At 40.2% G+C, this 22,290-nt stretch overlaps 1 protein-coding gene across 1 annotated transcript; it reads right to left on the bottom strand.

Moving 5' to 3' along the window:
- Positions 1-323: 323 nt before the first annotated feature.
- FFAR4 (free fatty acid receptor 4) lies at positions 324-22,290 on the bottom strand. Its single transcript, XM_074295891.1, has 3 exons — positions 21,562-22,290; positions 5,194-5,322; positions 324-1,683 (listed from the first exon to the last, which is right to left on the bottom strand). Exons 1-3 carry the CDS (start codon positions 22,153-22,155, stop codon positions 1,291-1,293), a joined length of 1,116 nt encoding a protein of 371 aa, XP_074151992.1. The 5' UTR covers positions 22,156-22,290; the 3' UTR covers positions 324-1,290.

Here is a 22,290-nt window from a genome sequence, read left to right as displayed (position 1 = left end):
ATAAAGAATTTTGACTCTATTCTTGACTATTCTCGTGGTGATTATTCTGCTGAGACAAAGGCTAGTCCTAAGGCCCCCCAAAAGCTAGCCCAGACATTACAAAAAATATCAAAGAATACTGAGGGGCCCACAAATGAGAAATACACCCAGTGATGATTTATGGTTATCACTGGTGCCATTTAAGCCGGTTTCTGAAAGGAAGAAATGCTTGGGACAATCTAGAAGGGTCTCCATTTTAATTTCTATACCATACCATTCTAAAAAATACTGGTTAGTTGTCTTCATGTAGATACCTCCAGATCACAAAAGAAAATGCATCAAACTTTTCACAAAACAGTTTTAATTTATATTCAACTATATTTTCCCAAAAATATTCCAACCCTTTAGTCATAAAGTTTCATACCCACAATGACTGCAGGTCTTATTTCATTAGAAGTCTTTTATGAGGAAAATCAATTAGAAAAATTCCTGGGGGACAGAGGAACAAGGGTGGGACCAAGGTGACATCATGGTGACTTCATCTGGCTTCTCAACTGTCAGCAAATTACAAATACCTATGGATGCCTAAGATCCAGTTGTACCTGATGTCTAGAATTTGGCTTTCTGGAGGCAACCACAAGCAAAAATCTAGTCATTTCACCGGCTGTCAATCCATATCCTCTGCCCTCCCTTTCCCTGAGTGCTGAATTTTGCATTAAAGTTAATTATACTTGAGAAAGTTCATAGAAAGTTTTGAAAAAACCAGAGACACCCTGAGGTAGTCACTGGATTGGGGTAAAAGTGGAAGAATGGTTATCATGAAGAATTATGATATCCAGGGAAAGAATGGTTTGAGGTGGGTCAAGACCACTGATGTGCATTACAAACTTGGTACAGCCGGAAAGATATGTCTTATTGAGTTTAGAGTTGATAAAATTGGAGAAATTATGCATTAAATTAGATAGTTATACATAAATCACATTTTGGAAAAAAATCTTATGTTTAGTGCTCCAAGCAAAGCACAAGTTAAGGGGAAAATGTGATAAACCCTTTTGTTGAGCAAAGAATATTTGTTATGGTGAGTAAGCACCTACCCTCATTTAAGCATTTCTGTTAAAAAAAAAAATCAACTTTTGTATAGCAAAATGTCTTAAAGGAGGGCACATCTGTAATGAGGGTCCTAGAATTCACTACCACCTGAATAACTTTACCTAATGCACTTACCCTCAGCCCAAAAAAAAACCCACACTGGTATAAACTACAGTCCTGCAATATGCACATGGGTGAAAAAACCCACAGCCAGTGAACTCATTAGCCTGTGACCACAGACAAGTCATTTCTTCTCACTGAAGTGTCCGTAGCCATGTTGTTCTTCTCAGGCAGCATGGAGCAGGAGAAAAGGACCCTCCACCATTCCTTCTGAAAGTGGGAGGCACTGTACAGAATGGGGTTGACTGCCGAGTTGGCAAATGTAAACACTACAATCCAGAAGAACAGGGATGGCCATATCACCAGGTCCTGCTGGAAGTTCTGGATCAAGATCAAGAAAACAGTGATGATGATGGGGCTCCACATGATGAAAAATGAGACCATGAGCACGAGGAGAGTCCGGAACAGTTTGTAATCTTGTTGGGAGACCCGGATGTGGCGGTCTTCTGAATAGGCCAGATTGACATTCAACCTTTTTCTGGAAGCTTTTGTAATCTGCAACGTCAAAACAAGGTGTCAGGGGATGCTAAGTAACATCTGAGTTAACATCTGAGTCCCTTTTATATTAAGGAATAGCCCCAAAGAACTGGCCTCTGAAAATCCTCTTGCCTATGTCTGAGAAACATGACATTCTTGAAGAGATCTAAGAGAATGTTTCATCAGGGCTGTCAGACTTACAAAGGCCTGAAAAACTTAAAATGTCACTGAGGAATGTTTAACAAAATAAATAAATGTACGCTACTACACAGATAATTTTAATTTATGGTTTTCTAAGTCAGGGCTTATTAGTGATACTATTTATAGTGAAGGGGAAAGGGAAGAAAGGAAAAAGAGAAAAAAAGGGGGGAAAGGAAGGGAAAGGAAGGAGTTCAAATTAGAAATACGATATAGGGTTGAGTTAATGAAAAAGAAAAAAGAAAGGTGAGTAGGATCACTCAAGGACATGGTCATCAGGTTATTTCAACTAAATAATATTTTTAATTGTATCAGAAGATTTCAGAATAGCATAGAACAAAGGCAAGAATTCCACAATGGAAACTGAATCTGGGTTCAAATCCTGACTCCTCTACTAACTACCTATATGACACCTGTCAAGTCAATTAACCTGCCTAGGCCTTCTTTTCTGTAAAATGGAAGTATTTGAAGCTAGAGTCCTTCTATCTCTGCTCCTGCAATGATCTGCAAAGTACATTACTTTAGATCATTTCATGAGGTTTTCTCTCACCAAATGCAAGGACAATAAGGGAGAAGAGAAAGGAATTCAGAAAATTCTGAAGATGAACAGGTAGATGTGGAATAAGTAAAATCAAAAGAATGATACACTAGACTACTGCAATCTAAAGGAAACTACTACTAAAGGAAACTGAATTAGGAATTTCTAAAGAACTGATAATTATTCAGAAGATAAGATCACAAAACAAAGCATCCTCCACTTTTAACCCAGAGGCCAAAAAAGAGAGATAAGAACTGAGTTGGGAGAGAAATAGTTACTGAGAAAGAGAGATAAAGAGAGAAACAAAGACATAGATTTAGAGACAAAAAGGAAGAGAGAAAAATAAACAAGAGCAAAACACAAAGTTAGAGAGAGAAAGAGACAGAGACAGAGAAAGTGAAAAAGAGACACACAAAGAGAAAGAGAGAAGGAGGGAAAGAGAGAGGGAGGGAGAGAAATATCAAGAACACTGATTTGCTATTTATTCTCATATCCCTTGATTTCTTAATAATGATGATAGCTCTTATTCATATAGAACTCTATAGTTACAAAATACTTTAAAATAGCCTCCCAACCACTCCATAATGCATGACTAATGCAAAAAAATAACTCACTATTTGACAAAATTTGCTGGGAAAATTGGACTTTCACAATTTACAGATAAGGGATGTGAGGCTATTAGAGACTTTTTTTATTTCATAAATTTATTAATCAGCATGCTCTGAGTCCTCTCTCTCCTATATGTCATGGTACCTACTAGTAGAATTAACTAGGCCAAGGCTGTTGCTTTTTTTTTTTTTAAACACATGCATGGATAGTTTTCACATTCACCCTTGCAAAACTTTGTGTTCCAAATTGTTTTCCTCTCTCCTTTCTCCCCACCCTTTCCCCTAGATGGCAAGTAATCCAATATACGTTAAGCACGTGCAGTTCTTCTATACATATTTCCACAATTATCATGCTGCACAACAAAAATCAGATCAAAAAGGAAAAAATGAGAAAGAAAACAAAATGCAAGCAAACAACAACAAAATGAAAATACTATGTTGTGACTACATTCAGTTTCCATAGCCCTTGGATGTACAAATTTTTCCCAGTTTAGTGTTTCCCTTCTAATATTGTCTGCATTGGTTTTGTTTATACAAAACTTTTTAATTTAATATAATCAAAATTATCCATTTTGCATTCCATAATGTACTCTAATTCTTTTTTTGGCCACAAATTCCTTCCTTATCCACAGATCTGAGAGGTAGATTTGTTATTCTAATTTGCTATAAGCAAATATCATATAATAAATATAATATAAATATAATAAATATATAAATATAATAAAAAAATATCACCCTTTATGTCTAAATCATGAACCCATTTTGACTTTATCTATAGGATGTTAGGTGTGGGTCAATGCCTAGTTTCTGACATACTAATTTCCAATTTTCCCAGCAATTTTTGTCAAATACTGATTCTTGGGTTTATCAAACACTAGATTGCTATAGTCATTGACTATTTTATCTTGTGAACCTAACCTATTCCACTGATCAACTGATCTATTTCTTAACCAATACCAAGTGGTTTTGATGACCTCTGCTTTATAATATAATTTAAAGTCTATAGACCAAGGCTTCTTAAACTTATTCTCACTCATGATCCTTTTTCGTCTGAGAAATTTTTACCCAGCTCTGGATATATAGGCATATAAAAATAGTTATAAAAACCAAAATTTACTGAAAACAAATTGTAATTTCATGACTCTCACATTCAGTTATGCAAGCCACAGTTTAAGAAGTTTTGAACTAGACTACAAGGGCTACCAAGTTGCTTAATGCTACCAGCAATTAGGTATAATAAATGTCATAGTGGCTAGATCTGAATATGGATTGATTAACATGGTACAGCCTGTCATAATACCCCACTTGGAATATCCTGAATTGAAATGGTCACATATTTGATGAGTTTGAATGTGGAAAAGGGAACACTTGTCCTGCTTAGAACTAAGGCCAACAGGTGGAAATTCCAGGGAGGTAGATTTTGGCATTAGGTGGGAAAATCTGCCACCAATGAAATCCATCCAAAAGTATACATAAGGGATAGGAGCAAAACCTCTTTAGGAAAGCTGGGCTAGTTCTTTAAAGTGGAAAGGAGGCAAGTTTGATTCCTGGGGTATAAAAGGCCCAAGTTGGAGGAAGCTGGAATAAGAAACTTTCTCTTATTATCCTCATGGGATATCCTTGTGGGAATGTTTTCCTGGTTTTTTGTTCAGTTGATACTGCAAGGAAAGCTAAGTATTATTTTAATTTTGCATTTTTAAAAAGTGTATTATTTTAACTTTATTTGGTAAAGAATTGGTTTTTTAATTATATTCTCTAGTCCACAAGTGCTTCTTAAAGTAAATTTTAAAATTCTGAACTTGAGTTTTTGGGCTAAATCTAATTTTAAGTTGGCCTTCAAGACTAAGTTGCAAGTCCTCCATTTACAAAGGTCTTTAGGTGGAAGTTGATGACCATTTGTAAGGAATGATGCATATGGAGGGAATTCTTATTTAGGGAGACTCAGAGCCAGCTGGAGGGTACAGTGGAAAGAGCCCAGGCCCTGGAGTCAAGGATTTAATATCCCCCACTCATGTTTTTTACCTGTATGGTCTATGCTAGCCATTCATCTTCCCTTCTAAAATTTTGGTTTTCTCATGTACAAAATGAAAAAATTAGAGGCAGCCTCTCAACTCTTCTCTGATTCTCTAGTCCTGTGATCCTTATCTATTCCAAGAAATTGGTAATATATAAGAACAAACATACCTGTAAGATTTTGGAGTAACTTATCACAATAACCAATCCCGGCACGAAGAAGTTCAAAATCGCAAACAATACATCCCAAGAGATTTCTCCTTGGATACTGGGCCAGACCAAGGTACAAATCTGAACTTCCTATTGAGAAAGAACATGGAGAAATTTCTGGATTAACTTTTTGCTCTTAACCCACTAAAAGGTGGTAATTTGCAAATATTTTCTTTCTTTATAATATACAGTAAATCATAGTGTGACAGGTCTAGAAAGAGCTTCAGACATCACAATGTCCTTTCCCCTCATTTCAAAGAAGGGAAAACAGAGGTTTAGGGAGAATCCCATGAGAACCTGGTAGAATATGCACGCTGATAATGTCTGTGAGATTTATTTAATATCTTTGGACAAAAGATTTAACTACATTCCTAGTAGTCCGAAAAAGCAGATATACCTGCTAGGGAAATAAAGTCCAGACAGGAAATAGCTTTGTGGAGGAAGTGAATCTAAGAAGCACAGAAGAGATCTAGCTATGGATTTAAGACAGAATAGATCCTGTCAGTTAGAAATTAAGCTGAAGAGATGAGATGATCTATCTTCTCAGCAGAGACAGAATACCCTGTGGGAATCATATGAGGACATCACAAGAGGAGAAAGCTCATTGATTCCTGCAGTCCCTAAGCCATGAGTTGCTTTGGCAATATGTATTTCCCAAGTCTGTTCCTTACACATTTATGTGGGAAGTATAAATGTGTGTTACAAGTATATGTTGGTATTCACTCTCCCCACTGATGCATCATGGATTTGTGGGAGAATGTGTCTCAGATTTATAGGTGGCAAGAGGGAACATTTTGTAGCTGTTCTTATGAAGCCATCTCCATAAATGTCTTTGCTTTGAGCTAATTGTGTCTATGAGCTGACTGTTAAAGGGAAGAAAACTGGTAGGGGCTCATAAGCTATTATAGAAGGCTAGATCAAAAACTAATTGTAGGAATAGTCATCCTTTTTGACTCAATCTAAAACATGCAAGTACCTAGTTGGGGAGGTATCCCCAAAAGACTGCTATATGAAACACTTCCAGTTCTAGGCTACCCAAAAAGTTGTCAGTCCTGCCTCAACAGAAATTATCCTATAAAGGGTGAATGATCACTTCTTGGGAATATTGTTGAGGAAATTATGATTGCTGAGTTCCTTTTTAATTCTGAAGTTGGGTTTTCTGAATGTATATATGTCATTGGGCTGGAACAATGGGCTGAAATTAACAAGGTAAAAGCTAATAAGAATAAATAAAAGGTCTAGATGTCAAGTTCAACAAATCAATTGAACAAATATAGTGTGGCATGTGGGAAGAACCTGTTTCAACAGGAACTGGGGATAGAGGCAAGAAGTGGGAGTATTATATGATCTGCGTGCCCTGTGAGTCAACAGGATGATGGCTTCCTGAAAAAAAAAAAATCAATATAATTTTAGACTCCAATGATAGAGAAGGTGGTATGTCTGGGAAAAGAAAGGTACCACTCCACTATGAGAAATGCCAAAAAGTTGTGTTTTCCACAACAAAGCTTGTGTTGCAAGCTTTGAGGTAGTGTAGGATAGTGGGTACCAGTGACCAAGAAGTTGTCAGAACATGAGAGGTTAAGGAAGGTTAGGATTCACAGAACAATTAAATAATCAATAGAAGCCTTGAGCAAACAAGGAATTGAGGGGCTAGGAAAGCACAGGGGGATTCAGCCAATCAGAAAGAGTCTTGTGGTTTTGAGAAAACCACAAACAAGATAATAGTAGCCCATCCAGCCCAGACTAGTTGGGGGTCAATGATGGGATTTGACCAAATCACTATTGTGCCTGCTTAATAGGCTAATTGAATATTAAACAACACTCCAGAGGAGGAGTTTTCTACCATTTTTGAACATGAGATGTATGGAGGGGGGACATGTTTTATACATATTGAGGGGATATGTAGTGGGTGTATCAGAAAGACTGTAATGCAGAAGAAAGAGACCAGTCTATTTTCTGCAGGGAATGGCTGCTTCACACTAGCAAGTATAAAGGTTCCCCCACTTCTGTACTCAGTGCTCTTTCTTCCTGAAGAAGAAGGGGCCCACTTCTGGCCAGAAATGTTAAAATGATTCCTTAAGAATATTCTTTAATAAATTTTCCTTAATATTTGATTTTTTCCCCCCCTGGGGCTGGGGTTAAGTGACTTGCCCAGGATCACATAGCTAGGAGGTGTTAAGTATCTGAGGCCAAATTTGAACTCAAGTCCTCCTGACTTCAGGACTGGTGCTCTAACCACTGTACCACCTAGCTGCACCAAGAGTGTTATTTCTCACAATTTTGGTGCCCAATGTAGGGCTTCACTTGAAGACCTTAGGCGGAGTAGGGTGAGACTCCTTGGGAAGATCGCTCCCATTGCTTTCAACAGTCCTGGAGGTTGAACCCTGTTCCTTTCAAACTATAAGCCTTAAGGTGGCCTGATCTTAACGATTGGAGAGCCAGCCCACAGACCACGCAAGTCAATATATCGAATAAAGGTAAGAAACACCCCTGGTTGCTCGGGGACATTCCTTTCTAGCGGAAGGCCGAAGTTAGCAGCCTTGGGCTGTGTTGGCCTTGCAGAAACTATCTAGTGGAAATCCACACAGAAGCCTCCAGCTGGCTTTAAAACTTGCTGGATTTGCAGATGGAAGTAACGGGTTCTAGGCCTAGGGAAAGGGAAGTAATCCCTAGGAAGGGATTGGAAGGACATTCCCAGGAGTAGGGGAAAGGAGGAGAAGAGATACTCTGTGCTAAACAGAAGGAAGAGGAATTTAAAAGCAGTTTGTGTTTGTGTGTGTGTGTGTGTGTGTGTGTGTGTGTGTGTGTGTGTGTGTGTGTGTGTGAGAGAGAGAGAGAGAGAGAGAGAGAGAGAGAGAGAGAGAGAGAGAGAGAGAGAGAGAGAGAGAGAGAGAGAGAGCGCTTGTGTTTTGTCTTCGGTGTGTGAATTATAAAGGAAAAAGATCTGGCCATTTGAGATTTGAAAGCATTTGTTTTGTACATAATTGGATTTATGCAAATAGTTTTTAGCTAGAAAGAGAAAGGATTAGTTCCGAGAAAGGGAAAGTTTTTAACTACAGCATCAAAAAGAAAAGAAAAAAAAAAAAAAAAAAAACTTGACACATTTCTGTGGATATAAGATTAGCCAAATTGTATCTGCAGAAAGAGAGTTAAGGTTACAAAACCATTAAAACATTTCAGCAGATTCTGGGGGTTTTGCGACTAATCATTAAGTTGCTCGGTACTCTCTCAGTCTATTTACTGGAGTTAGTCTACTGTATTTTTAAGTAGGCCAAACTTACATGACTGAAAGCCTCCAAAGGGCCAGAACTAGTGACTTACCAAAAAAAAAAAAAAAAAAAAAAAAAAATCCTTCTCTAAGAGAGGCTGGTGAAATCTAACCTAGTAAGGCTGGCATTCCTCCCTGTCTATATATTTTTGGAGTTTGTACTGGTGCCCCAACATCTTCTACAGCTCAGCCCCTCTCTGGCATTTCTGGCTGGAGGGTGGACCAGTCATTGTGCCACAGACCTGCAGCTGTACACCTGGGTCCAAATTTCTCTTATCCTCTCCCCCAGGGTCTTAAAGTCCTCCAATTTTTAAAAGCCCTGTTAGCAAACTTGAAAGAACTATTTTCTACTATCTTAAATTTGGGGACTGTGTGTTTGTGAACATGTTTATTCTGGTATAAGATTTTAGAAATATGTATGCATTTATATTGAAGTTTTGCGAGAAATTTAAATCTGTATTTGATTTGAAGTTTTAAAAAATTAGGTATTGAAACAAAATTCTCTGGTTTTTAATCTAAAAAGGTCACATGTTTGTGTTTCCTAATTAGATGAAATATATTTAAGCTACTATGTTATTCCCTAAATTGTATTATTGGGTAATTTGTAAAAATTGTATGGGCTATGCTGTAGCATTTTGTCAGTCCTGCTGGATATAATAGTATAAATTTTGTGAAATGTGGTCCAAAGTTATTTAGGATATTGATCTTAAAGTTTATCTTACTTTCTCTCTTTAACACAAAAATAAAAGCAAGAAAATTTGGTATACAGGGATATGCATAATTGCAGAACAAAATGTACCTACATATGGATTGGTAGAGACTAATAATTCTGATCCTGAAACAACTATTTGGTGTGGAAATAAATAAACTACTGTCACATTTTTATTTGTCCCCAAAGCAGGAGTAAATCTATTGGGAAGAAACTTAATTCTTAAATTAGATCTAGAGATAAAAGTGGTATAGGAATGATTAGCTGTTAGACTACATTTGGTAAGTACTGAAACCTATAAAGATATTAGACCAGAAGTTTGGGTAGGAGAAGAGAATCATGGGGGGATGAAGGTTGATCCAATGGAAAGAATCCTCAGGCTGTAGCCTATGTTAGACAGCATCCTATCCTGATGGAGGGAAGGAAAGAGCTACAGATGGTTATCGCTCAACTATTAGAGAAAGAGCCAGAACAGTTAGAATGGTTAAAAGAGAAGGAAAATATTTCAACAGGGAAAAGCAGGTTCTGGTTACAGCCCCAGTATTGGCCCTGCCTACCCTTAACAAACCTTTCCATCAGTTTGTTACTGCAGATAAAGGAACTGCTTTGGGGGTTTTAACTCCATTGTGGACTAGAGAAAGACAACCCTGTTGCCTTCTTATCCAAAGTACTTGATCTGCTCTCTAGAGGATGGCCTGAGTGTATATAAGTAGTAGCCTCAACTACCTTGTTGGTAGCAGAAAGTTGAAAATTGACTTTTGGGGGACCCAAAAGTAAGCACCCCACATCAAGTTAGGACCATTCTAAACCAAAGGGCAGGTTGTTGGCTGACTGTTTCAAGAATCTTAAAATATGAATCATTATTGCTGGAAAAAGATGATTTGGTTTTAAGCACTGAGAACTGAGTTTTAAGCACTACCTTCCTACAGAAAAGTGAATCAGGTCAGGAAGAACCTGAACATGGTTGTCTGAATGTAATAGACTTCCAAACCAAAGTTAGATCGGATGTGAGCGATATTCCTTTTGAAAGAGGAGAACGATTGTTTATACATGAGTCTCCACGAGTGTCTGGAGGAAAGAGAAGGAATGCTTATGCAATCATAAGTGGGAAAGATTGGTCAGTCCAAGAGTCTGGATCCCGGCCAAAGAACTGGTCAGCACAGACATGTGAACTCCATGCTCTAAGTCAGGCCCTTAAGAAACTGAGTGGGAAAGAAGGAACTCCATATGCCTGTGAGGGTAGTTCATACTTTTGGAAACATGTGGGAGGAATGGGACCTCATAAATAGTAAAGGAAAGGATTTGGTCCATGGTGAACTAATAAAACAAGTGTTAGAAAATTTGCTATTGCCATCAAAAATTGCACAAATAGTACAAAAAGTACACAAATAGTGGTGGTCACCAAAAGTCACTGGAAGTGAGGGGAAATAGACTTGCAGATGAGGAAGCAAGGCAAGCTGGGCTAAGTGACAGAGAAAACCCTGTATTAATCTTAATGCTTCAAGAAATCATCCCAAAGTGATCCCCATCTTTAATCAAAGGGAAACAGAAGAGTTGTCTAAATTAGGGGCTGCTAAGAATGGTGGGTACTCCCAAAATGTTAAACAAAGGGATAACGAGAGAGTTTATGGGAATTCTCCATAGGGGGAGTCATTGGGGAACCCAGGCATTGTGGGATATGATTCTTAAACAGTTTGAGTGTATGGGACTTATACAATAGCAAAACAAGTCGCAGAAAGATGTGCAATATGGCAGAGGGTTAACAAAAAGATCCTGAAGAAATGAAGGGGGGAAGGGAAATCTCACTAAGACCCTTCTAAAGAACTGAGGTAGATTTTACTGAAATCCCACTAATTGGGAAACTTAAACATTTACTAGTTATTGTAGAGCACTTAACTGGAGGGGTGGAAGCCTATCTCTGAGCTCAGCCACAGCAGCTGGGGTCAGCAAAGTCCTCTTAGAACAGAACATTCCTCAGTTTCAGTTATTGGAAAGGATTGACTCAGACAATGGAACCCATTTTACTGCTAGGGTATTATAGAATATCATGATGTGTTTAGGAATTAAATGGGAATTCCATACCCCTTGGCATCTACCTTCCTCAGGAAGAGTAAAGCCAATGAATCAAATTTTGAAACAACAGATCATTAAACTGGTCATTGAAACAAAGTTACCTTGGACGAGATATTTGCCACTAGTATTTCACAGTCAGAATGGCCCCTTGGAGAGATATTGGATTATTACCCTTTGAAATGTGGTATAGAATGCCTTACCCAGGCAGGGAAGGAGAGGTGCCATCCTTTCAGACCAAGGATAGGTGACTAAGAGACTATATACTTGCAGTATTTACTTGTCTTTCAGAACTTCCATTGAAAGGACTCCTTGCTCAGATTCCACCTCTTGAATTCATAGTACATACATTTCAAACCAGGTGACTGGGTACTGATAAAATCTTGGAAAGGAGAAAGTTAATTCCTAACTGGGATGGGCCATTCCAGATTTTGCTAACCACTGAGACTGCTGTAAAAACTGCTGAAGGAGGTTGAATTGTTATACCAAAGTTAAGGGACCTGTTTCTGAACCAGGAGAATCAGAGGAAGTGGAGGAAACCAAACAAACAAATTATAACTGGGAGGGGGGGCAGGAATTCCTATGGGAAACCATCTACAGGTAAAACCAAGGAGGGAGATTTAAAACAGAAAACTCTTTTGACTTAAGAGCTTTCTAGGATGAATTTCTTGCTGTTATTAATGTAGAATTGTAAATACTTATTTAGGATATATAATCCTTGACAACTAAATTCACCTAAAACTTTGATTGATGAGACTTGCTATTTGAGATATATCTCTTGGGATTGTAACTGATATTATTTAGAGTTTTGAATTCAGATATGATTGTCTAACAAAGTCCATTATATGAGAGAAATGTGCCACAATCTACTCAGAGGAATGTACTTGAACTGGTATAGGTGGAGGTTAATATCTGGGCTAAAGTTGGAAAGACAACTTTGGCCTCTGCTTGAGATGGGATCCTTCTGACTCAGTTTCCCAGGGTGTTCTTTCAATAAAAACCCATCTGATTATTCCTTAGTGGCTATAAGGTGGAATTGTTACTGTATAATTGGCTGTCAACTATAAAACAGAGCAAAGGATGTTTTATCCTATCATGTATGTGCTCTCAAACTGAAGTCTGAAGAACCAGTTTTTGATTATTAATTATGTCCCAGCTTTTTCCTCTTATGGCAAGCTTCTTTAATCAGAGTAAGTGATCAATAGAAATCATGAGTACAATACAAATATGTAAGATCTTACAGTAGTTTTCAATCTGAAAAATATGGTCATTATATCCTAAATAAGTAGGTAAATGAATATTTGGCCTAGTCAATCTATTAGATTGATAGATGCATAAATCTGTATGAAATAAGATCCTTAAAAGTTCACCCTGTAAAATGATTCACCTCTATGCCCCTTTCCAGCTTGAAGTAGTCGGGATTCCTTTAGAAGACTGAGATCCCCATCCCTTATCCTCAGAATTCTATCACCCCAAAAGACAGAAGGGGAATGATGGGCCCAAGCTAAGGATCTATTCAGAACCATGTACCTAATTAAGGCTTGTGGAACGTATTATTGTTTTATCTTCTTGTTTGGGCCAAGTTTCTTGTATTCTTTTGTTAGTCTTATTCCTTTCAGGTTACAAGTTTATAGTTTAAAGAGAAATGCTAAATTAGAATGGTTACTTTTGAGGAAGATTAAAATATAGATGAGGAATGTAAGATGATGTTAAAAGATTTGAAGAAGGGGCATCAGAAAAGATGCCATTATTATTATTATTATTATTATTATTGTAGCGAGCTGTCGTCTCTAGAAGCTGCCGGATCGCTCTCTGGGAAGAGATCTGCTGTGTCTACTCAAATCTTTAAGACAGATTCTTCTTCCTGTAGTGAACCGTTGTCTCCAGGCAGTTGCTGTTAACTCTTGTCCTTAGAAGTGACTTCCCTTCCTGCAGAGAGCCCCGTCAGGCCTGATGTAATGCAGAGAGTCTTCCTTCTTGAATCCTGGCTCTGAATCTCCTCCAGCTCTTATCCTTCTCCAGGCCGATCTGCCCTCTGCGCCCATTGCTGTCTCTTTTTATCCTCCCAGAGAATGGGCGTGGGATAATGCAAGGGCTTCTGGGAAGAACCACCCCAGCCAATGAGCTTGCCCCCTCTATCAAGTCAACCTGAGTTCTCACCTTGTAATTGTCCAGAAAACCTGAATTCTCACCTTGTCACCATCCAGACAACCTCAGTTCTCACCTAGTAATCCCAACATCTCCCCCTTTCTTTTGATTTAGAACATAGGACAGTCATGACCTTGAAACATAAATCCATCAATATGGGAAATATTACAGATAATTACATAAATGACCTTGAAACATAAATCCATCAATATGGGAAGTATTACAGATAATTACATAAATTACATAAGCATATAGTAACATAGTAACATAACGCATGCTAGAAGTATATAACATAATCAAATAATCATAAATTGAAAATTTATAAATGTCCATAAGTCCATTGTCCATTAGTCTCATCTTGTGTGAGGAAGTCCAATGATTCCTGCTGATTTTAAAGTTCTTTAACAGTCTTTTTATTATCCATGCTCTTTCAGTGTCAGATGTTTCTTAAATCTTCTCCTTTATTTTGAGGTCTTTCTCTTTTTCTGTCTCTCTCTGATGGACAAGGCGAATATGACTCGTTGGCACCCATCTGATTCCTTCTCCTGCTGAAGAAATACAAGCAAACCCTCTCTCCCAGGCAGTTAACCTATCTAATTTCCTTCTATTTACCACTTTCTAAATATCTTCTCATCATTTGGCAATTACATTGGAATTGTTTGCACTGGACACAGCCCTGTTGGTTTAAAAGGCCTGTATTCTCCCCAAGTGTAATCCATTTTTGCAATCTGATTGCCTTTTGGCTCACTTATCAGGTAATCCCTTTCTACCATGTGATTACTTTTCTGCTGGTTGATCAAATCAGAGTCCTGACCTTCTAAAGGCTCTTTAGGTGTAACATCAGCTGCCATCATGCCCCAAGTCTTTTTTGCCTGGGGCCCTGGATCTGGGCCCCTCATCCTATTTCCCTGAATTAGTTTACACTCTGATGCCCAATGGAGTCCTCTGTTGCATTTTGGACATGGGGTTTTAGGTCTTCTCTCACCCTGTCTTCTCACTGTATCTCCATACCTACACTGAGCTCTTAGATGCCCAATTTTTCCACATTGAAAACATCGCCGAGTTTCTCTAGAAGTCCCTTGCCAGGAGGGACCCTGTCTTTCCACATTCATCATTGTCCGGGTGTAAAAAGCATTTGTTCCCACTGTAGCACAGCGTCTTATGATCTCCTCTAAAGGAGCATCTTTGTCTAATCCCCATATAATTCTTTTGCAAATCTCATTGGCATTTTCCTTAGCCAGATGTCTGGTCATTATTTCTGTAGCTGCATTTTCTCCAATAGTTCTTTTGACAGCAGTTTGCAAACGTCCCACAAAATCTGCAAAAGGTTCATTGGGACCTTGCTGTATTTTAGTGAAAGCCTCTCCACGATCTTTCTGTCCAGGAAGGACACCCCAAGCTTTTATTGCAGCCTTAGCAATTTGCTCATATATTGTCATGGTATAATTAATCTGTTCCGAATTCTCTCCATACTGACCTTCACCAGCTAAGTGCTCAAAAGTGAATTGTGTGTTAACTCCTATTTCCAAATTGCATCTGACTTGAATTTTACATAATTCATGAAATTCCGAAAGCCATAATAAATTTTCTCCAGGTTCCAGGCATATCCTTGCTATGGATTTCCAATCATTCGGGGTTAGGACTTCATAAGACAAACCATCTAGTAACATTTTGACATAAGCTGATGTAGCCCCATAAAGGGTACAACCTTTTTTCAAATCCTTAATTTTATTCAAATCTAAAGGTGCATATCTTCTCCTTTTTTTACCTACAGAGTCAATATTTTCAATCACAGGATATGCATGTATAAAATCACTTATATCCTGTCCTTCTCTCTTAGCTTTAACCAATGCTTTTTCTAATCTTGTCATAGGCTTAGGCTGCTTCACAGGCAATTCTGTTTGTGTTTCTGCCTCTTCCTCTCCTCCTTCTTGCTCCACCCCTGAAGGGTTAATTGAGGGAGGAGATGGGAGGTGCTCCTGTTGCTGTTGCTCAGAATTGTACTTAACTTCATTGTTATCTGATTCATCCTTTTCACCTAGTTTAGTTGACACCTCCCCATTTTGCTCCTTCATCTCTTCCTTTAGAATAACATTTTTTAAAGCCATTTGGATTAAATTGTAGGTATGAATTGTATCTTTGGAAACTGAGTTTGGTCTGGAACCAAAGGGTAAAATGTCACAAAGGTAATTGTACTGTTCACCTAATTGCTCTCCTACTAATTCCCATTCATCTGGATCCAATTCTTCTTCCAGAGAAAAAGAAGGACATATGACCTTCACAGTTCTTAAAAGTTCAGTAATCTCCTCTAAAATTATAATCAATCCTTGGCTTTTCATAACCTTGATGATGCTCTCTAAACATTTTCCTTGAACAGAAGGTGTTTGCCCCATTTCACTATAAGAGATTCCTGGTTTAGCCCTTAAGTTAAGTTCCTTATTTATCTATTAGCACGCTCACTTAATCTTTAACAAAGTTTCCTCGTTACTCACGGTTCTGGGTCAGAGAGACTGAGATCTAGATTGGAAGCTTTTCCACTGGAATCAGGAGCGTGTCTGTCCTTGTTCGGGTGCCAAATTGCGAAGGTCTGGTCTAGCTCTTCTTGTCAGGATAAGCAAAAGTCCTTGCCCCACGTGTGGACGCCAAATGTAGCGAGCTGTCGTCTCTAGAAGCTGCTGGATCGCTCTCTGGGAAGAGATCTGCTGTGTCTACTCAAATCTTTAAGACAGATTCTTCTTCCTGTAGTGAACCGTTGTCTCCAGGCAGTTGCTGTTAACTCTTGTCCTTAGAAGTGACTTCCCTTCCTGCAGAGAGCCCCGTCAGGCCTGATGTAATGCAGAGAGTCTTCCTTCTTGAATCCTGGCTCTGAATCTCCTCCAGCTCTTATCCTTCTCCAGGCCGATCTGCCCTCTGCGCCCATTGCTGTCTCTTTTTATCCTCCCAGAGAATGGGCGTGGGATAATGCAAGGGCTTCTGGGAAGAACCACCCCAGCCAATGAGCTTGCCCCCTCTATCAAGTCAACCTGAGTTCTCACCTTGTAATTGTCCAGAAAACCTGAATTCTCACCTTGTCACCATCCAGACAACCTCAGTTCTCACCTAGTAATCCCAACAATTATTATTTTTGCTGAGGTAATTGGGGTTAAGTGACTTGCCAAGAGTCACACAACCAGGAAGTGGTAAATGTCTGGAACCAGATTTGAACTCAGGTGCTCCTGACTTCAGGGATGTGCTCTATCCACTGCGCCACCTAGCTGCCCCAACCAAATCCTTATTAAAAAGGAAATGGGGAGATTGTGAGAAATGCTGAAAAGTTGGGTTTCCACAGTGTTACAAGCTTTGAGGTAATGTGGGATTGGGATAGTGATACCACTGACCAAGAGGTTGTCAGAACATAAGAGGTTAAGGAAGGTTAGGATTCATAGAACAATTATATGATCCATAGAAGCCTTGAGCAAACAAGGAATTGGGGTGCTAGGCAGGCACAGGGGGATTTAGCCAATCAGAAAGAGTCTTCTTGTTATGAGAAAACCACAAACAAGATAATAGCCCATTCTGCCCAAACTAGTTGGGGGTCAATGACAGGATTTGACCAAATCACTACTGTGCCTGCTTAATAGGCTAATTGAACATTAAACAAGATACTCCAGAGGATAAAATTTCCCCCATTTTTGAACATAGGATGCATGGGGGGCATGTTTTTTATACATATTGAGGGGAAACATGTAGTGGGTGTATCAGAAAGACTGTAATGTGGATGAAACAAACCAATCTGTTCTCTGGAGGGAAGGGCTGCTTCAAACTAGCAAGTATAAAGGTTCCCCCACTTCTGTACTCAGTGCTCCCTTTTCCTGAAGAGGAAGAGGACTCACTTCTGGCCAGAAACCTTAAGATGATTCCTAAAGATTCTTCTTTTATAAGTTTTCCTCAACATCTGGTTTTCAGTATCAAGAGTGTTATTTCTAACACCACCAATCCCTGACTTAGAGCACATTTGGAAGATCTGTTTTCAGTTCTAGGCTAGATATGGCTAAGATAGCCACATGGAATATAGGAAGGAAGGCATAGATGTGGTAGACAGAATATTGTTCTTGGAGTCAGGAAGACTTGTCCTGTATACTTATGAGCTGTATGGCTCCCTGCAAGTGACCCAACCCCTGTTAGGCTATTTTCCCACCTGTAAAACAGCATGATATTAAAGGCTACATGTGCCATATAAACTTTCATCGAAGGCATGTTATATATATCAAATGAGATAATATAGATAAAATACTTTTCAAACTTTAATCTATCAGTGTTAGTTATTCTCCACATGAAGGAATAGATTTTATTCTGTGGAATTCTAAAGGTCAGAAATAGGACAACTGGGTGGACATATTTTACCTCCATCACAGTTCACAGTTAAGAACTTTTTAATAATTTTAGAATTGTGAAAAAGTGAAATGGGTTCCCTATGACTGGAGGTATCAGAGCTGAGACTCCACTATCTATCTGGGATGTTTTTGAAAGGATTCCTGCACCTGACAGGAGGTAGATAAGACTAAATGGCCCATAAGGTCCAATACCATTCTAAAACTCTTTTGTGAGTATATGGCTTAACTCCCTCATTATTGGAAGTGCATTTCGTATATTTAAAGTATATGTTTTAGTATTTATTGATCATATATTTAGTATTTGTTTACCCTGTTTCTCTAATTTTTATTAAAGAGAATAATAACAATAATATATACATATACACTAAATTTAGTATATATTTAGTATACTAAAGCATATTTAGAGCAAAGATATGTGTGTTAGGTTTTTTTCCCCTTAAGTTTATTATGGCATATATAAATTATTGACCCAGTACTATATAGGTCAATTTAAAGTTAAAAAAATGCAACAAGCTGGACATATAGAGAGAACAAAGGATTAATAGTCAGGAAACTTGGATCTTAGGCTTGGCCTATAACTAACTCCTCTCTGACTCTGTTTCCTCATTTGGAAAATGAGAAGTTAGACTAAAAATTCAGGAATTCTCTACCTGACTCTTCAAACTCTGTTTTTACAAGTTTAATAACAGTATTTCAATATAACCAGCTTGCAATCTCATGTATTTAATTTATGTCTTTAAAATTTAATTTTGAGAAAGGGTTCACCAGACTGCCACCAGGGCTCATGACCCAGAAAACAATTAAGAAACCTCTGGTATAGATGATCTGTTAGGTCTGCTTTACTTCAGGGTTGCTAAAATTTCTCTATTTTTATTAAGGAGAATAACGATTCCTACTGATATGGCCCTTTAAAGTTAATAAAGCCCTTTTTTCACAAATATCATGAGACCCATTGGAGGCCTGACTTTTGACCTACCACTGGACTTTGATGACTCAGAGTGAGGCTGACGACTTTGGGCAACTTTGCCTCACTTTAATCCAATTCACCCACAAGTCAAGTTGTCACCTGTTATGTCATTGGTCTCTTCAGAAAGGAAAGAGAAACGTACAAGACCCTTTTAAACAGACAAGAAAGATGGCCATGATCTGCCCAGAGTCACACAGCTAGCCAGTGTCTGAGACAGATATTTGGATTCAGGTCTTCCTGACTCCAAGCTCAGCACTCTACTTATAGAAACACCTAGTTACCTTAATAAAGTTCATTGGCAGAACTTGAACCCAGTTCTCTCAAAATTGAGTATCTTATCTATTATGCTACCTTATGAATAAAGTGAAACTGAGAAAAATCGCATGATTGAGAAGCAAAGTATGCTATAAGAAAGATAAGACTAGTTAATTCACTTTGATACAGAGGAGCAAACCAAGCCCAGAAGGTGATATGTTTTACCCAGAGTCACTCACACAATACAAAATCCATGGCAGAGCTAGCTAGCTTCAATTCAGATCAGGCGATGGACAGTTAGGAAGAAACTGATGTATTCTCATCTGCATCTTCCAAACCCTACCTTTCCTCACCACCTCACTGCTCCTTTTTTCTTCTTGTTTGATCATGAAAACAAAGGCAGGGATCCTTCTCTGACCCTTCCCTACTTCTTTCTGACTATTCTCCTTTTCCCAAAATCCTCCTTCCCCTCCTTTGAAAGACAAAGAAAGGAGAGGTATAGAGTGAGATGAATGTGTCCCAAAAGAAGGGAGATATCTTGAGTCTGACACCCAGGAGCTGATGCTCAGCAGGCAGCCAACTTTTTAGGAGTATTAAAAGACAAAGATTTAGGATTTACCATGAGACAGACTAGAGGGATCCTGTCATTCAAATGCCTTTCTGAAATATTTCTTAGCTGTGGGACGAACTGCTCTGGGCTTCAGGTTTTTCATCAACAAAAACAACACCCAATAACTGCTTGTCTTACCTTATCTTTAAGATGCAAGGGCTGTTTTAGGGTTTTACTTTTTATCTTTTCATTTCTAAAGTCTAATCACTGGGTAGAGTGGCTAGCCCATAGTAGTCTTTAAATAAATGCTTGCTGAAAAGAATTGCAAACTTTAAAATGCTATTTAAATATCGGGTGTTAAAATTATCTTCACAGGGAAGGGGCAGGTGAGATCACCATGGCAGCAGCAGATGAGCTCACCCAAGGAGTGTGAAGAGGGAGAAAAAAGAAGAAGGGGCTCGGGACATTTGATCTTTATATCTATTCAAGCACAATGGTCTGTACCCAATAGAGACATAATAAATATTTGCTGAATGAATGAAAATCTGCAGTTACCCAGGAGATAAGGCTTACAAACATTTGTCTAAAGTTAAAAGTCCAAAAAAAAAAAAAATGCCCCAAATCCCTTATCAGTTTAAGAACTGATCTTAAAGAGCACACCCCAAAGAGGCCATTGTAATCCTAAACATCACTTTTATTTCCTTAATACATTGGGGTGGGCGTAGGGGGCCACCCAAGAGGGAAGCTCGAAAAAGGCATGAAATTAAGCATTTTATGAATCCATTTGATTTACCAATCAAATGGGTACCAAAAATAATAGCTAAAATCTGCAAAATTGCTTTGAGGCTGAGAAAGTGCTTTTCACCTGTTAATTCACCTGATTTAGAAGACAGCCATGTAAATACCAATATGAAATTACAAGTGCTGGGAGACATTTCAGCAATATGTGGGGGAGGCCGTTTAAGATAAAATATACCAAAAGTAGTGGGGTTTTTAAATTGTGAGTTCAGGGACTTTGGGGGGACAAGGGGGAAAGGGATCATCGTTTATAACCTGAGTGACAACTACCACAAAAAAACTGAAAATATTTCTTAGTTCCAATTCATATTTTCAGAAATTCAGACTCACTCTTAACTTGATCTATTGTTAGAATGGAACCCGCAAATAAGTGCATGGAATTCGATACTGGTTTAGATTGAGGTTCTAATCTGGGCTCTATAAACTTTAAAGAAATGTTTTAATAGTTGTATTTCAATATGATCGATTCCCTCTCGCTCCTCTATTTTTTGTTTTGTGCCCATGATTGTGAGACGGGGCTCACAGGTTTCACTGGAGACCAACGAGAGTCGGTAACAGAGAGTTTAGGGCTCCTGGCTTGGCCGAACACTCCCGTCGGCCCCCCTGAGTCACCTTTCCTCTTCTCTCGGGCAGCCAGCAGGTGCGTCTCTAAGTTCCTGATTCTCTCATCTATTTGCACAGGGCTCTGAGCCTTCGCTGGCTCCGGGCGGGCAGGAATAAGTGACAGGCCGTTCCCTCCACAAATGTTGTCCCAGAAATAAGGACCAGGAGAAGCCTGGGCGCAGGATGGGAAGCGTGAACCTACAGGGATCCCGCTCTGCCGACGGGTTCTGCCCCAAAAGGGAAGGCGCTACTGAGTGCTAGCGCTTCCCTCATGAATCAGGGAGAGAAGCCGAGCATAGAGGAGGGGGCGAGACAGGGTCTGGGCGCTCTGGAAAGCCACCGCTGCGCGGGTGGCCTCGCTCGCTGCCTTGCCTACAGAACGGAACCCCGAGCGCGGAGAGGAGACCTGTGGCGAGTCGCCCTCACGCAGGAGACCGGAGCCTCCAGAGCCGGGTTCGCCCGCACCGGATGCGTGCCCTCGAAGCAGCCCTGTTATCAGTCCGGGCGGACGGCGCGCGCTGCAGCCCTGCCCTCGCCTCCCCTACCCCTCCTAGGCGCCCCGGGCCGCAGCGGCTGCGCAAGGCTCACCTTGCCGAGGCCGTGGAGCTGCAGGCGGCGCACGCTGAAGAAGACGCCGAGCGGCAGCGAGGACACGGCCGCGTAGAGCCAGATGAAAGTCAGCAGCGCGGCGCGGACGCGGGGCCCGGGGCTCTGCGCGCTGTGCTGCATCCGCACGATGCACACCATGCGCTCCAGGCTCACTGCGGCCAGGGACAGGATGGTGACGCTGCCGCTCAGGCTCATCACGTAGACGAGCAGATGGCAGGCGAGGTCGCCCAGTAGCCACTCCTGGGTCCAGCGCACGGCCAGCACCGGCGGGATGGCCGTGATGAAGAGCAGGTCGGCGCCGAAGAGGTTGAGCACCAGGCAGGCGGTGGTGCCCCGGCGCCGCTGGCGTGCCAGCAGCTGGATGGCGCACACGTTGCCCACCAGGGACGCCGTGAAGATCAGGGCCAGCGCTATCGTCTCCACGACGCTCAGGGCCAGTCCCTGGTCCCCCTTGAACTCCGAGAAGAAAGGGAAGAAGGTGCGGTTAACCCCCTGCAGGCTCCGCGGCAAGGGAGGGGGCGGCGCCCCCCGAGCCGTCCAGGACCCCGCGGGGCTGTCCAGGAGCTGCAGCATTGCGCCCCGGGCCGCCTGCCGGCCCCGAGACGTTTGCCTGCGCGGGCTGCAATCATCTGGCAGGCTGAACCTGGCAGGAAAGAGGAAGGAGGCGGTTCTGACATCTCCCCTCCTGCCCCCTCCCAGGATCCAGGC

Source organism: Sminthopsis crassicaudata, chromosome 2 (assembly GCF_048593235.1).
Source record: "Sminthopsis crassicaudata isolate SCR6 chromosome 2, ASM4859323v1, whole genome shotgun sequence".
Classification (NCBI taxonomy): Eukaryota; Metazoa; Chordata; class Mammalia; order Dasyuromorphia; family Dasyuridae; genus Sminthopsis; species Sminthopsis crassicaudata.
The sequence above is the reverse complement of the archived record's forward strand: the minus strand, read 5'-3'. Positions and strand labels throughout refer to the sequence as shown.

Coding starts and splice junctions, on each gene's coding strand:
- FFAR4 (XM_074295891.1), bottom strand. CDS start 22,155: ATGCTGCAGCTCCTGGACAGCCCCGCGGGGTCCTGGACGGCTCGGGGG. Junction 5,323..21,561: donor AGCTCCACGGCCTCGGCAAG/GTGAGCCTTGCG, acceptor CTTTCTCAATAG/GAAGTTCAGATTTGTACCTT. Junction 1,684..5,193: donor GTTACTCCAAAATCTTACAG/GTATGTTTGTTC, acceptor TTGACGTTGCAG/ATTACAAAAGCTTCCAGAAA.